Genomic DNA, 15526 nt, shown 5'->3' on the forward strand with positions numbered 1-15526 from the left:
CTCCTGTTTCCTGGAATATCTTACAAAAAGATTTGAAGCTCTCGACCTTGACCTCTCTAAGTGGCTTTAAGAATCTGTTGGACTCCTGGCAGGGACCAATGCAGACATGTTCCTGTTTTTAGTTTTCTACATTCACCTTAGAATCTAGCTGTTTTATTTTGTTATTTATTTTTATTTTTTTTGTTACCTTTTCCTTTTAGTCATCCTATTTGTTAAAAAAAAAAAAAAACCTGTAGTATGACTTTTTATAATTGTTTATTGTTGTTGCTGTTGTCCATTGTTGTCATCTTTCTTTGTTGAAATCAGGTCTCTCTTGTAAATGAGTCCTCGAGGCTTAATGGGATTTACCTGTCTAAATAAAGGTTGATTGATTGATTGATTTTTTTATCAGTTACTTATCAGTATATACGTTTCTTTTACAGTACCTCAAAGATTGAGTTATTATACTGATGGGAGTTGTTTTGTCCTTTGCCTTTCATAATGAGTCAGATCACTTCATTTTTGATAAAAAGGAAGTTGAAAACATGAACAAGCAGCCTGTAGTAAAGAGATGAAGAGAGTCCAGGCAGGATGGAGTGGACTGAGAAAGGTTTCATTTGGACAGGCCATCCCCGGCACAGAAATCCAATCAAGTGATACCTGAAGCAGGAGTTAATGTGAGGAAACCACCAACATCCAGAGATGAAGCTGTTCTGTACAGAGGAATGGACTGAAATTCCTCTGATCCGGTGAGCAGGACTGATCAATAGTTACCAGAAATATTTAGTTGCAGTTATTGCTGCACCTGGGGGGAGAGAGAACCAGGTACTGTACTGATAGCAAAGGTTCACATAATTTTACCACTCACAAATCAGTAATATTGAATCATTTTCCTCAATAAATAAATGATTAAGCATAATATTTTTGTCTCATTTGTTTAACTGGGTTCTCTTGATCTACTTTTAGGACTTGTGTGAAAATCTGATGATGTTTTAGCTCATATTGATACAGAAATATAGAAAATTATAAAGGGTTCATAAACTTTCAAGCACCACGTTGCTTGTCCACATGAGAGTGGATGTCCCCCAGGAGAACACTACAGTTCTCAAAGGGTATTCTTTCAGGACACCGTCTAGCGATTCCAAGAAGACTGGGTAATCTGAACTATAGTTCAGTGCAAAAGCACAGACAGAACCTTCCATTTTGCTGTTCAAAGCCACAGAGAGGAGACCTCTTTGTTCAACGCTAAGAACTCGCATCAGATGCTGGTGAAGATTCTCAGTCATCCAGGACATGATAAATTCAAAAAACGTTCAGTACAAAAACAACTGGACTTCATTTGTAACAGAAGACGTTTCGCTCCTCATCCGAGGAGCTTTTTCAATTCAAAGAGCAGTGAGTGAAGGGTTCACATACTCAAATGCTAAGCAGGGGACTCGAAATATTACCACACCTGCCCCTTGTCTCTTTAACTTAGCAACTTTAGCGTAGGAGAGTCTAGCCACTCCTCAGAAATCAGGTTTCAGTGGCTAAGCTGTGTAGAGGAGAGCCCAACTACCGTACTTGCTGCTGTATAAGTCGCATCAGTCCAAATATGTCTAATAAAGTAAAAAAACAAATATGTCGCTTCGCTGTATACGTTGCATCTATTATGCGTCACCGCTGATGATAGTTTTTTTTCCCACACGGGACCTGTATTTAATGTCGAATAATGTCTGTTAGCAGTGACTCTGCTAACTGTTGCTTGTTGTTTTCAGGAGGGCAACAGCTTTCTGGTTCTGGATGAGCAGCGCTTTGCTAAGGAGATCCTCCCCAAGTTCTTCAAGCACAACAACATGGCCAGTTTCATCAGGCAGCTCAATATGTGTAAGACTTTTATTTTAAAAAATAGACGCTGTGTTACTTTACAAATAAAAATGGAACAAGATTTTGTGCCACAGGATTAACGTCAAAAGATTTTTTTTGAAGTTGTGTTTGGTCTCGTGAACCAAGAATGAAACTGTCTCTGGTTGTGGTGAAAATGGTCCCTGAAGCCTCTCAGCTCTTGAAATAGTTTGTGTGGCAGCAGTTCAAACATGCTCCACTCTGGGACCATCAGTAATGTAACTCAAGGTCCACTGCTTCTCTGCAGCTTCGTGCTGAGAGGAAGAGTCTTGTTTAAAACAGAACCAACTTCATGATGAGTTCATTTGGTGATTTGTTGACTTTTAAGCAGAGAAAATAAAATTTGGACCTCTTGATAATTTGATTTACAAAGAAAAGAGTTGATTGAACTTTGAGGTGAAAGGAAATTAAATCCAGACTGTTCAATTCATTAAGAGGCCCCCACCCCCTGGTCTTCAACAAGCTGTTTGGACTAAGTTCTTCAATGAGTTTGACTCTGTTTTCTGCAGTCAGTCCTGAGTGTTTCCCTGACTCAATCAGCCTCAGTCTGCCTGAACTTATTTTATCTGTATTTTTATGTCTTCCTTGATTTGAAGGTGAAAAGTTTGTAGCTACTTGGATTTTCACTTTTTTATTAAACCTGTTTTGATGGGCTGTGATCAAATGGTTTCATTAGAAATCAGAAATAAGTGATTTAAAAAAGAAAACATAAATTAATAAATCTAACTAACTATATAACTCAAACTCCATACTGACACTGAACTAAAGGAATAAATAAATATTAATATGTTCCATACTAACGAAGAAAAATGGTCTAAATAAATGTAACATTTTTAATCAACAGCCTCAGCAGCTGTGGTATTTTATTGATAAATGGAATATTGTGAAAAAGTTCTTTTTTTTTTTTTGTCAGTCCTTTCAGAAAGTGAAACTCGTATATTACATAGATTCATTACACAGAGTGAAATATTTCAAGCCTTTATTTCTTGTATTTTGATGATTATGGATTACAGATAATAAAAAAAAAAAAAAATTCAGTGTCTCAGAAAACTAGAATATTGTGAAGAGGTTCAATTTTGGAAGTATCTAGGAATTATTTTGCAGTGAATTGTCTTGGGAGTCATGTAGCAAATGTCCCTCCTGAATGCTTGTAGCTCAAAAACTTTGTTGTTGTAACTTCAGACAAGATCATGAAATCTGACTGATGTCAAATGCATCATGTGCACATTTATAATAATAATAATAATACTTTATTTATAAAGCCCTTTAAAACAACCACAGCTGCCTCAAAGTGCTGTACATATAAAATCAAGAACATTTAAACACATAAAAACAGTTGTTAAGACATTAAGATCAATAAAAGTAATAAAAACAGTGCAGAGTAAATTCAGTGTGTGCTAAAAGCCAGGGAGTAAAAATGTGTTTTTAAAAGAGTTTTAAAACTGGACAGTGAAGGGGCTTGTCTGATGGGAAGAGGGAGATCGTTCCACAGTCTTGGAGCAGCAACAGAAAAAGCTCTGTCCCCTCTGAGCCTCCGCTTAGACCTCGGCACCTCCAGGAGCAGCTGATCAGCTGATCTGAGGCACCGAGCAGGAGAGTATGGGTGAAGCAGCTCAAAGAGGTAGGATGGAGCAAGACCATTTAAACTTTTAAAAACAAATAAAAGAATATGCTGGTGAAGATTCTCAGTCATCCAGGACATGATGAATTCAAAAAGCGTTCAATACAAAAACAACTGGACTTTATTTGTAACAGAAGACAAGTCAGCGAGGAAATCTACAAAACACACCAATAAACAGAAAAAGGAGAACAACAGACGTAAAAACATTGTCATCTCTTATGTTGCTGGAGTATCAGAGAAATTCAGAAGGATCTTCAACAAACACAACATCCCAGTACATTTCAAACCCAGCAGGACTCTCAGACAGAGGCTGGTCCACCCTAAGGACAAGACACCCATACACAAACAGAGTGATGTAGTGTATGCGGTCCAGTGCAGCGAGGACTGTCCAGACCTCTACATTGGAGAAACTAAACAGCCTCTTCACAGACGCATGACTCAACACAGGAGAGCCAGCTCCACAGGACAAGACTCAGCTGTTCACCTCCATCTCACAGATAAGGGACACTCTTTTGAGGACCAAAATGTGCACATTTTGGACCGAGAACACAGATGGTTTGAGAGAGGGGTGAAGGAAGCAATTTATGTAAAAAGAGAAAAGCTGTCTCTTAACAGAGGAGGAGGCCTCAGATTTCCACTTTCAAAAACATATAATGCAACTTTAAAACAGATTCCCAGCCAGTTTTCACACTTGATGGGAACAGAGGGGCCTCGTCTGTGAATTAGAGGAACAAAGACCTACTGTTTTAGGTTTTAGGTGTGAACTGCCAATCTACATGTGTGTGTGTGTGTGTGTGTCTTATGTGTGTGTGTGTCTTATCTCACTCAGCCTTATAACCTGAATCTCTCACTCTCTGCTCTTTGAATTGAGAAAGCTCCTCGGATGAGGAGCGAAACGTCTTCTGTTACAAATAAAGTCCAGTTGTTTTTGTATTGAACGCTTTTTGAAATAAAAGAATCTTAAAATGAATTCTAAAATGAACAGGCAGCCAGTGGAGTGAAGCCAGAGTGGGGGTGATGTGCTCCCTTTTTTGAACTCCAGTTAGAAGCCGAGCAGCAGCGTTCTGGACCAACTGGAGGCGTCTGAGGGAGGACTGGCTGACTCCAAGGTAAAGAGCGTTACAGTAATCCAGCCGAGAGGTGACGAAGGCATGGATTACTGTTTCCAGCTGCTGTTTTGTAAGGATGGTCTTTACCTTAGCCAGCTGTCTGAGGTGATAAAAACTGGTCTTGACCACCGCTCCAATCTGGGACTCTAATTTAAAATCACTGTCCATTTTAAAACCCAAGTTAGAATATAATAATTTATAATTCATCCATCCATTATCTTTACCCACTTCTTCCGTTTTGGGTCACGAGGGTTGCCGGTATCCATATCCAACAGTCACTGTGTGAGAGGTGGGGGACACCCTGGACAGGTCTCCAATCCATCACAGGGACACAAAGAGACAAACAACATTCACTCTCTCTCTCACCTAGAGACAATTTAGAGTTACCAATCAGTCTAACATGCATGTTTTTGGTCTGTGGGAGGAAACTGGAGTACCTGGAGAAAACCCACGCATGCACGGAGAAAACATGCAAACTCCACCCAGAAAGGCCCCAGGACTTGGAACCGACAACCTTCTCTCTGAGAAGCAGCAGCTCTACCAGTTGCGCCACAGTGCTCCACCTTGTTCAACTGCTTGAAAATACTATTTTTTAAATATATTTTTCCACAAATAACTAGTCGGTCTATTATCACAATTTCATCCTGAAATAAAAATATCAAATTTAAATGACTTTATTTTAACTCTTTAACAGTCTTTTGTTTACAAAACATGCACATTTCAGTAATTTGAACATTTACAAAATATTTATTTCATGGCAATTTAAAAAAGGCCATTTCCCCACTTTTCATTTACCCTTTATTTATACAGGTACCATACCATACCAACTTTATTTATAAAGCACCTTAAAACAACCATAGCTGACACAAAGTGCTGTACATTAAAACACAACATAATAAAAGTGAAAATAAAAAACAGTTTAAAAACAGAAAACATACAATTTAAAACTAGATCCTGCTGGTGTTAAAAACATACATTTTAAAAGCATAGTAGTCTCAATGAGTCACGAGGACTCGTTTTCAAGAAAGACCTGTTTAAGAGCAGATGGTGGGGGTTAATGCTCTTGCTCAGAGACCCAGAGTGGGGCAAATGAGAGTGGAGGCAGGTGTGGGTGTTTCACCTTCTCCACCCACATTTTGATATAGTCAGTCCAGGGAGTTGAACCTGCGACTTTCCGATCACAGGCTCATCTTCTCTAACCTCTGTGCCACCATTCCCCACTTCTACGTCTAAAATGAATTTTGGAGTATTTTTTATCTATTCCAGTCTGGAGATTTGTGAAGACCCTCCAGAGAACCGGTCTCTTCAGAATCTGTAGCCAAAAACGAGGCCTTGTTTTCAGTCAAACTTACTCATGTCTCCCAGTAGAGTTACACTTGGGTCCAAATAATCCGAACTGACCCGGCCCCAGTCTGCAGCCATCATCTCCGAACCCCACCCGATCCGACAAATTAAAGAGTAATTACAGGTCCGAACCCGGAAAAAACCCTGACATTTTTTTTAAGCTTTGACTGCTTACACCTTCGACTATTATTAATTGGCAGATGCGTGCAGCTGAGGGGACAGAAGATCAGAGCTGAGGAGCCATCAAAGCGCATTAAATGCTTCCCCTGCTTCAGCCTGCATTAAACCCTGCTCTGACATGTCAGATATTTTCTGATCTCACCTGTTTGGGTCTCGGCTGCGCTCATCCACTCAGTGCAGCGGCTGAATGAACGTCCATTTGGGCTGATGGATCACTGGAAGTAGTCCATCTGAAGCTTAACTGAACTTTTTACCTCTTTCAACCTGCCGGTCAGCGCGCGGTCAAATGGTCGCGTGTGGCAGGTTTAGTATGGCAAGCCATGTTGGCATATATTGTATCGTTGGCCGCACATGTCCCTGAAGCAATAAAAAACCCAACACTGACCCGGCCAACACATTAATTATTATGGCCCGGTCCGAATCCGGGTCGGGCGGGGCCAGGCTGCGGGTTTGGGTTAGAAATGACAGCTCTAATGAGAGAGGAGAGCCCAACTACAGGTTGCTTGTAGAGAGCTTTGTAGGTTAGAAGTCTTCAGACATGGAGGTTTCTTCTAATCATTTTCTCATTTTGTACAAAATTATTATTGTTCTGTATATATATTTTTTATCTTTGCTTTTGTGATAGAAATTTAATTTAATTTTTTTCTTCTTTCGGCTGCTCCCTGTGTTAGGGGTCGCCACAGTGAACTAAGTCGCACGAAGACTTGGCAGTTGTTTTTACGCCGAATGCCCATCCTGACACAACCACAGACCACCGAGCTACCACAGCCCTCTGTGTGGAGCAGAGAGCTGCTATCTAGGACACCCGGAGGAGCAGATCGTGGGGGGTTAAGGGCCTTGCTCAAGGGCCCAGAGTGGGATGAATGAGAATGGGGGCAGGTGTGGGTGCTTCACCTACCCCACCCACATTTTTGATGTTGTCGTACCGGGGCTTGAACCGGCGATCTTCTGATCAGAGGCCCATCTTCTCTAACCTCTGCACCACCACTCCCCTACTTTATTCAATTAAGGTCAGATCATATGGTACAGATGCTGGTGCCATGTCTGAAAAGGGTTTGAATAGGGCATGAAGAAGGTCTGGGTGGAATCCTACTTTATAATTTGTTCTTTGCTTGTACTGACAAAGATATGAGTGCACGGCACATGCGCACACGGTGCACGCTACCGCAACTAATTACTTCCTGTCTTCAGATAAACCAATGGCAGGCAGTTGGTCGTGGAACGTCTGATTCTTCAGCCCGCATGCATGTGGGACAGCTTTTAGTATTAAATGTTACTAAATGTTCACACTACAAGTCTGTTTTTGTTATTTACATCCAAACAATAACATAAAAACTGTTTCTGTCCAAAATTAGGCAGAGGGGCACGTCCACATCTCGTCACCTTTCTTGGTCATTTTTTTTTTGTCCTGCTCAGGATCACTCAGACAAACAATCCAAACTCTGTCTTGCCTTTAATTTCTGACTGACATCTCTGTGTGTGGTTATTAATATGTCATTGTTTTGTTTTTCCTTTACATGTAAGGAAAAAACAAAAATAGAAAAGTAAAGAAAGCTTTGTACTCTTTATTCACATAAATGCTGTTAGCTCTTAGTGGTGACTTCAATGAATCCTGTAGGTTGTTGGAGCTTTTCCTTCTTTGTCATGTCAGTACTGAGGGAAATAATGATGCATAGTGGAGTATTTGTGTCTCCAGCTTTTAAACCCAACATTTTGCATCACGTCTTGTTTTTCTTCTGCTCATCTGTTCTTAGATGGGTTCAGGAAGGTGATGCACATTGACACGGGGATTGTGAAACAGGAGAGAGACGGTCCTGTGGAGTTCCAGCATCCTTACTTCAAACATGGACAAGATGATCTGCTGGAAAACATCAAGAGGAAGGTAGAGTCACTGCTGATGTCCCACCACCTTTTATTGTCACATCTCAGAGCCAAGAGGGGGAATTTGAAATATTGGAAATACCCTCTGTTTGTGTTGTGAGAATGATAGCCTCAGAAACAATTGAGGTACTGACTTCCATAGTGGTGTGTGGCTGCATCTAGTTGTAGATGGTTGCATACATACAGGTGCTGGTCATAAAAATAGAATATCATGAAAAAGTTTATTTATTTCAGTAATTCCTTTCAAAAAGTGACACTTGTATACAGTATGTATGCATGCATGCAGGTATGCATGCCTCCACCCTCATTTGCCCCACTCTGGGCGCTTGAGCAAGGCCCTTGCTCCACCGGGTGCCTTGGATGGCAGCCCTCTGCTCCACACAGAGGGCTGTGGTAGCTCAGTCATTGGTGGTTGCATCAGAAAGAGCATCCAGCATAAAAAAAAATTAAAAAAACATATTTGCCAAGACTTTGTGCAAATAATTAAATTCAGTTTATTTATATAGCGCCAAATCACAACAAAGTTGTCTCAGGGCACTTTACAGAAACATTCACATACATAAAAGCCAATTAATAAAGTTCTCTATCTAAGGAATCCAGCAGATAAGATGAATCTTGGCTTCGCCACAGTCTCCCATCCTGAGCAAGCACAGTGGCAACAGTGGAAAGGAAAAACTCCCTTTTAAAAGGAAGAAACCTCCAGCAGAACCAGGCTCAGGACAAGCGGTCATCTGCTTTGACCGGCTGGTTGAGAGGACAGGAAGGAGAGACAGACGAACACAGAATGGTAGGTCCAGGTATAGGTCCAGGTGTATCTGAAAGACAAAAAACGCATGTTAAGGATAGAAAAAATAATTACAAATACATAACAGGTTCAGCAAGTCAAGTCAAGTCAGATTTATTTATAGAGCACATTTAAAACAAACTTACCAAAGTGCTTAACAAAAATATCACATCATCAAATAAAAAGTAGCAAGATATATTTACAGTACATGGAATAAAAATATAAAACCGAAAACATAATTAGAAACAATGAAATACTAAATCAGATCACGTTGTGTCAAAAGTCAAGGAAATAATAACAAAAAGCATAAACTCAGTCAGAAACAATGAAATACTAAATCAGATCTGATGACCTTGTGTTGAATAGGAATAATAACAAAAGCATAAACAGAATCAGCATCAATGAAAAACTAGATCAAATCCGATCACCCTGTGTTAAATGTCAATGAGTATAGGTGGGTTTTAGGAGAGCTTTAAAAGCAGAGACTGAGGTGGCTTGTCGAATGTTGATGGGCAGATTGTTCCAGAGTTTAGGGCCCACGACTGAGAACGCTCGATCTCCTCTGAGCTTCAGCCTGGTTTTTGGTACGGCCAAAAGCAGCTGGTCTGATGATCTCAAAGCCCGAGAAGGAGTACAAGGATGAAGAAGGTCAGAGAGGTATGATGGTGCGAGGCCGTTAATGCACTTGAACGTCAGCAGGAGAATTTTGAAATCAACTCTTAACACGTACAGGAAGCCAGTGAAGGGAGGACAGAACCAGAGTAATGTGCTCAAACCTGCGAGTTCCTGTTAGTAGCCGAGCTGCAGCATTTTGTACGAGTTGGAGACATGAAAGGAAGCCTGACTGACTCCAACATAAAGTGAGTTACAGTAGTCCAGTCGGGTTGTAATAAATGCATGGACTAGATTTTCAAGGTCGAATCTGGACTGAACGGACTTAAGCTTTGCTATTTGCCTTAGCTGAAAGAAGCTTTTTTGTAGAACAGAGTTGATTTGTTTATTAAACTTAAAGTCCGAGCCTAACACTACCCCGAGATTGGTAACCGACTGCTTTAGATGTGGCTGAAGGGAGTGCAGGTTTACAGGATCAGTGACAGTGGTAGAGCTTGGGTTAAACACAATGACCTCAGTCTTCTGATCATTAAAACTCAAGAAGTTTGCAGCCATCCAAGTCTTGATGTCATCAAGACATTTTAGCAAAGGGTGGATGGAGCAGGAACTGTCAGGTTTTAAAGGCAGATAGATCTGAGAATCATCGGCGTAACAGTGAAACAAAATACCATGTTTCCTCAGGATTGACCCCAAGGGGAGCAGATACAATGAGAACAGAAGGGGTCCAAGAATGGAGCCTTGTGGGACCCCACAAGGAAGAGGGACAGAAGCAGAAAAATTATTTTCAAAGTTAACACAGAAACTCCTGTCACCCAGATACGAACGGAACCATTCTAGCACCACCCCTGTAATATCCCAACCCAGTGTTCTAGCCGTGACATAAGGATGCTGTGATCAACAGTGTCAAATGCAGCGGTAAGGTCGAGCAGAGTAAGTAAAGACAGCAGCAGAGTGAAAATTGTGGTCAGTTTGTCCTCCAGCAGTCTAAGCCTATAGCAGCATAACTAAGGGACAGCTCAGGAAACCCAAGCCGACCCTAACTATAGGATTTAGCAAAAAGGAAAGTCTTAAGCCTAGTTTTAAAACTGGATAATGTGTCAGCCTCACGGACAGTGATTGGAAGTTGGTTCCACAAGAGAGGAGCCTGATAACTGAAAGATCTGCCTCCCATTCTGTTTTTGTAAATTCTAGGAACCACAAGTAAACCTGCAGTTTGAGAACGAAGTGCTCTGTTAGGAAAATATGGAACAATAAGATCTGCAATATAAGATGGAGCCAGGTTGTTGAGAGCTTTGTAGGTTAGAAGTAAGATTTTGAAATCTATTCTGGATTTGACAGGGAGTCAATGTAGAGAAACTAAAACTGAAGAGATATGATCTCTCCTACTAACTCCAGTTAAGACTCTGGCAGCAGCATTTTGGATCAACAGAAGACGTTTTTAAGAAGTATTTGGACATCCAGATAATAAACCATTGCAATAGTCCAGTCTAGACATGACAAATGCATGAACCAGTTTTTCTGCATCATCTTTAGACAAGATGTTTCTAATTTTAGTGATATTACGCAGGTGGAAGAAGGCAGTTCTAGTAACGTTTTTAATGTGGGGGATAAAAGACATGTCCTGATCAAAAATGACACCAAGATTTTTAACATTAGAGCTGGAGGACAGATTAATGCCATCTAAGGAGGGAGAAAGACTGAAAAATTCATTCCTAAGGTGCTCAGGTCCAAAAACCAAAACCTCAGTTTTGTCTGTGTTCAACAGGAGAAAATTAAGGGTCATCCAGGTTTTTATGTCTTTAAGACATGCTTGTAGTCTAAGTAGCTGATTGGATTCATTGGGTTTAATGGACAAATATAATTGTGTGTCATCAGCACAACAATGAAAATAGGTTGCTGTGACAACCTCTGAAGATGGAAGTAGCCAAAAGGTGGAAAGAAAAGTATTAATTATAGTTTATAACACTTTATTAATGTGAGGCACACAATTAAAATAAAGGTCTAAAACAACAGCCAAATATTTGTGTTTAGACTTTATTCAAGTAAGGTCAGAATCAAATCATACAGTACAGATGCTGGTGCCATAGTCTGCAAAGGGTTTGAATAGGGCATGAAGAAGGGCTGGGTGGAAGAGACCATATGCTGAGAATTTTGGGCCCATGGAAACTTTCTATAAGTAGATAACGTGTCAGAACTTTAATACAGTTTAATCTTTATAGCCCTTCATGTTTGTATAATTTTTTCCAGGTTTCTAATGCTCGGCCTGAAGACAATAAGGTTAGAAATGAAGACCTGTCCAAGATCTTAGCGAGCGTTCAGAGTGTTCACAGCAAACAGGAGAACATCAACCTCAGGCTCACAACACTGAAGAGGTACATGTTTTTACAAAAACTTCATAGAAAATTAGCAATATGTCACCTGGCTAGTAACAAGCTAGTTACGTTTACCAGTGTGTCTGTTTGAAAACTTGATTTGAATGGGTCTGGAGTGATGTCAATCCTTTATTTAAAAGAGGAATCCTGACCCTTCACAGTGAAATAGATGAAGATATTTCCTGGTGCTGTTTCATCCAGGAGAGAAAAGTGGTCTATTTCAAAGGAAATTAAAAGGAATATTGAAAGATTATTTCTGAAGACGCATCTGTTAGAAAACTTTGATTGAAATATAGACTAGGAAATTAAAGATATTTTAGTGATTGTGATCAGTAGATGTTGTCTTTATGGGCTTATTTTTATCTAAATCTTATTTGCAGCAAATATATATATATATAATTTTACATTTTTTGCACTATGCTCATTCCAACTTCTTTTGTCAGCACCTGTCACGTTTTCTTTCTTCACTGATAAATAAGATTAAAAATGTTAGCTTTTTCAAGAACCACATTTATTTTTCTTGAAATCTGTTAAGTGTTAGTAAAGGGAGGATATGAAAAACTTAATAAATACAGGTTGATGGTAAAGTTTGAACTAGACAGCTGATACAGTGGTGGTAGGCTTTCGCTTCTAATGGTTGGTTATATTCACTTCAGTGGATGTGTCGTATCTAGAGAACACTGCATTTTCTACTCCAGTTAAATTAATTAATTATCATTATTAATAATTAGCTTATTAAATCTCAAGTTTGCCAAATTGAGACTTTGGAAGAGTAGTTGAGATTTATTGAGTTTTCTTCAACAGTGTCTTTCATTTTGCCACTCTACCATAAGCTCAGACTGATGAAGTCTGGCAACAGTTGATGTATGCTCAGTCTCCCATCTCACCTACTGAAATTTGTTACACCTTCAGAGTGCTCACATGTCTTGGTGTCATCTCTCACTATTCTCCTTTTTCTTGGTTAATCTGTTTGTGAGGACAGCTTGCTCTTAAGTAGTAATATGTCTCATATTTTCTCCATTTCTTAATGATGGATTTTACAGAACTCCTGGAGATGTTTACCTTTTGAAATCCCTTTGGGACATTCCCCTGACTTGTTCTTAAAAAATAAATCCGAGTTGAATTAGGACAGTTACTTTGAAGTCACATTTTCTTTCTCCTGTCTTTTTGTCCATGTCTATGTCTCCAGACCATACAACATAGCTGGTCTCACCACTGACTTGTAAACTTTTCCTTTGACCTTTGCTGACACCCTTTTGTTACAAATCTCTCTTGAAACTTTTCTCCATCCACTCCATCCGGCCTGGACTCTCTTTTTCACCTCTTTACCACATTCCCCATTTCCCTGGACAGTGGACCCCAAGTACTTGAAGTCTTGCACCTTTGTGACCGCTGCTCCTTGTAGCCTCACTGTTCCACCAGACTCCCTCTCATTCACACACATGTACTCTGTCTTACTACAGCTGACTTTCATTCCTCTTCTTTCAAGTGCATACCTCCACCTTTCCAAGTTCTCTTCCACCTGTTCCCTGTTCTCACCACAGATCACAATGTCATTTGCAAACATCATAGTCCACAGAGATTCTTGCCTGACCTCATCTGTTAGTCGGTCCATCACCAGAGCAAACAAGAAGGGGCTCAGAGCCGATCATTGATGCAATCCCACCTCCACCTTGAAGCTATCTGTCACTCATACAGCACATCTCACCACTGTTCTGCTGTCCTCATACATGTCCTGTACCAGTCTAACATACTTCTATGCCACTCCAGATTTCCTCATGCAATACCACACCTCCTCCCTCGGCACCCTGTCATATGTTTTTTCAAAATCCACAAAGACACAATGGAGTTCTTTCTGACCCTCTCTTTACTTCTCCATTGGCATCCTCAAAGCAAATATGGCATCTGTGGTGCTGCTCCTTGGCATAAATCCATACTGATGCTCACAATACTCACCTCTGGTCTAAGTCTTGCTTCCACAGCTCTCTCCCAGATCTTCATCGTGGCTCATCAACTTAATTCCCCTGTAGTTGCTACAACTCTGTACATCACCCTTGTTCTTAAAAATGGGCACCAGCACACTTCTTCTTCTTCATTCCTCAGGCATTTTCTCACCCTAAAATATGTCATTGTATATTTGAGTCAAAAACCTCACTACCATCTCTCCAAGACATTTCCAAACCTTTTTTTGTATGTCATCAGGTTCTACTGCCTTCCCTTCTTCATCTTCTTCAAAGCTTGCCAAACTTCATCCTCACTCATCTTTTCCACTTGCTGGTCCACAGTTTCTATAATCTGTACTCATCTTTTTGTTTCATGTTCTTCATTCATTATCTCCTCAAAGTAATCTTTCCATCTTTCCATCACACTCTCTTTACTTGTTAGAACATTACCATTCCTATCTTTAACAAGCCTAATCAGCTGCACATCCTTTCCATCCTGATCCCTCTGTCCCGCCAGTTGATATAAGTCCTTCTTGCCCTCCTTAGTATCAAGCCTCTCGTTTTCTCATCATACGCCTTTTGTTTTGCTACCTTCCTCTTTGCCCTACATTGCATCTCCTTATATTCAGTCCTCTTACTGTCCCATTTCTTCTTGGCTATCCTCTTCCTCTGGATAACTTCCTGTACTTCACTGTTTCACCACCATGTTTCCTTATCATGTTTTCTTTGTTCAAATAACCCACCAAGTACCTGTACCCTAGCACTTTACCTGTCTCTCTAATTACTGTTGCTGTAGTAGCCCAGTCATTTGTGAACTCTTTCTTACCACCCAGAGCCTTTAACAGCTCCTCTCTGAACTCCACACAACATTCTTCCTTCCTCAGCTTCCACCATTTGGTCTACTCTTTTGATCTTTTTTCTCTTCTTCACAACAACAACAGTCATCCTACACACGACCATCCAAAGCTGTCTGGCCACATTCTCCCTGCCACAACCTTACAGTCCCCAATCTTCCTTCCGGTTACGTCTTCTACAGTCTATCTGCATACTCCTGCCTTCACTCTTTCATGTTCTGCTCTCTTTTAGAAATATCCTGATGCATGCTCAATAATCCAGGTAGAAAAATCCAAAAAAGTTCAATCTGGTCCTCTGGACATTCAAAAAAAAAAAAGCAAAAAAATATAGAAACGTTTCGTCTCTCATCCAAGAGACTTCCTCAGTCTGAGGTGCTCTTTTCAGCTCAGTCTCTTAAATAGCACCTTCTCAGAGTGGATCAACCAGTTTGCTGCTGACAACCAAAAGAGTTGTTAGTTGAGAGTTAGCACCTGAGAAGGTGCTATTTAAGAGACTGAGCTGAAAACAGCACCTCAGACTGAGGAAGTCTCTTGGATGAGAGACGAAACTTTTCTATATTTTTTTGCTTTGTTTTGTTTGGTTTTTTTTTTTTTTGTTAGTTTTTTTTGAATGTCCAGAGGACCAGTTTGAACTTTTTTGGGTCTTTTAGAAATAGTTGTTGACCACAACCATTTCCATTGTCTTTGTAAAATCCACCACCAATTGTCCTTCCTGGTTCCTTTCCTTTCCCTTCCTCTACCTTACATCCAACATGTAGAGCATAACCACTGACAACATTTAGCATCAGACCTTCTACCTTCAGGCACATCACCCTATCTGGCACTCTTTTTACCTCTACTACATTCTTTGCCAACTCCTCCTTCAGGACCACCACTACTCCATTTCTCTTTCTATCCACTCCATGATAAAACCCTGCTCAAACGCTGTGAGCCTTGCTGCCCCTCCACTTGGTCACATTCACA

The 15526-nt window shown here is 40.3% G+C and overlaps 1 protein-coding gene across 1 annotated transcript in view; it reads left to right on the forward strand.

The window, feature by feature from the left end:
* hsf2 (heat shock transcription factor 2) overlaps positions 1-15526 on the forward strand; it is a 162762-nt gene that overhangs the window by 125631 nt on the left and 21605 nt on the right. Inside the window, exons 5-7 of the mRNA XM_037686099.1 lie at positions 1737-1845; positions 7872-7999; positions 11642-11766. Of these exons, the coding sequence (XP_037542027.1) occupies positions 1737-1845; positions 7872-7999; positions 11642-11766 (362 nt within the window). The remainder of the gene's footprint in view (positions 1-1736; positions 1846-7871; positions 8000-11641; positions 11767-15526) is intronic.

The sequence above is a fragment of the Nematolebias whitei genome, chromosome 12 (genome assembly GCF_014905685.2).
Source record: "Nematolebias whitei isolate Nwh7 chromosome 12, NemWhi1, whole genome shotgun sequence".
Taxonomy (NCBI): Eukaryota; Metazoa; Chordata; class Actinopteri; order Cyprinodontiformes; family Rivulidae; genus Nematolebias; species Nematolebias whitei.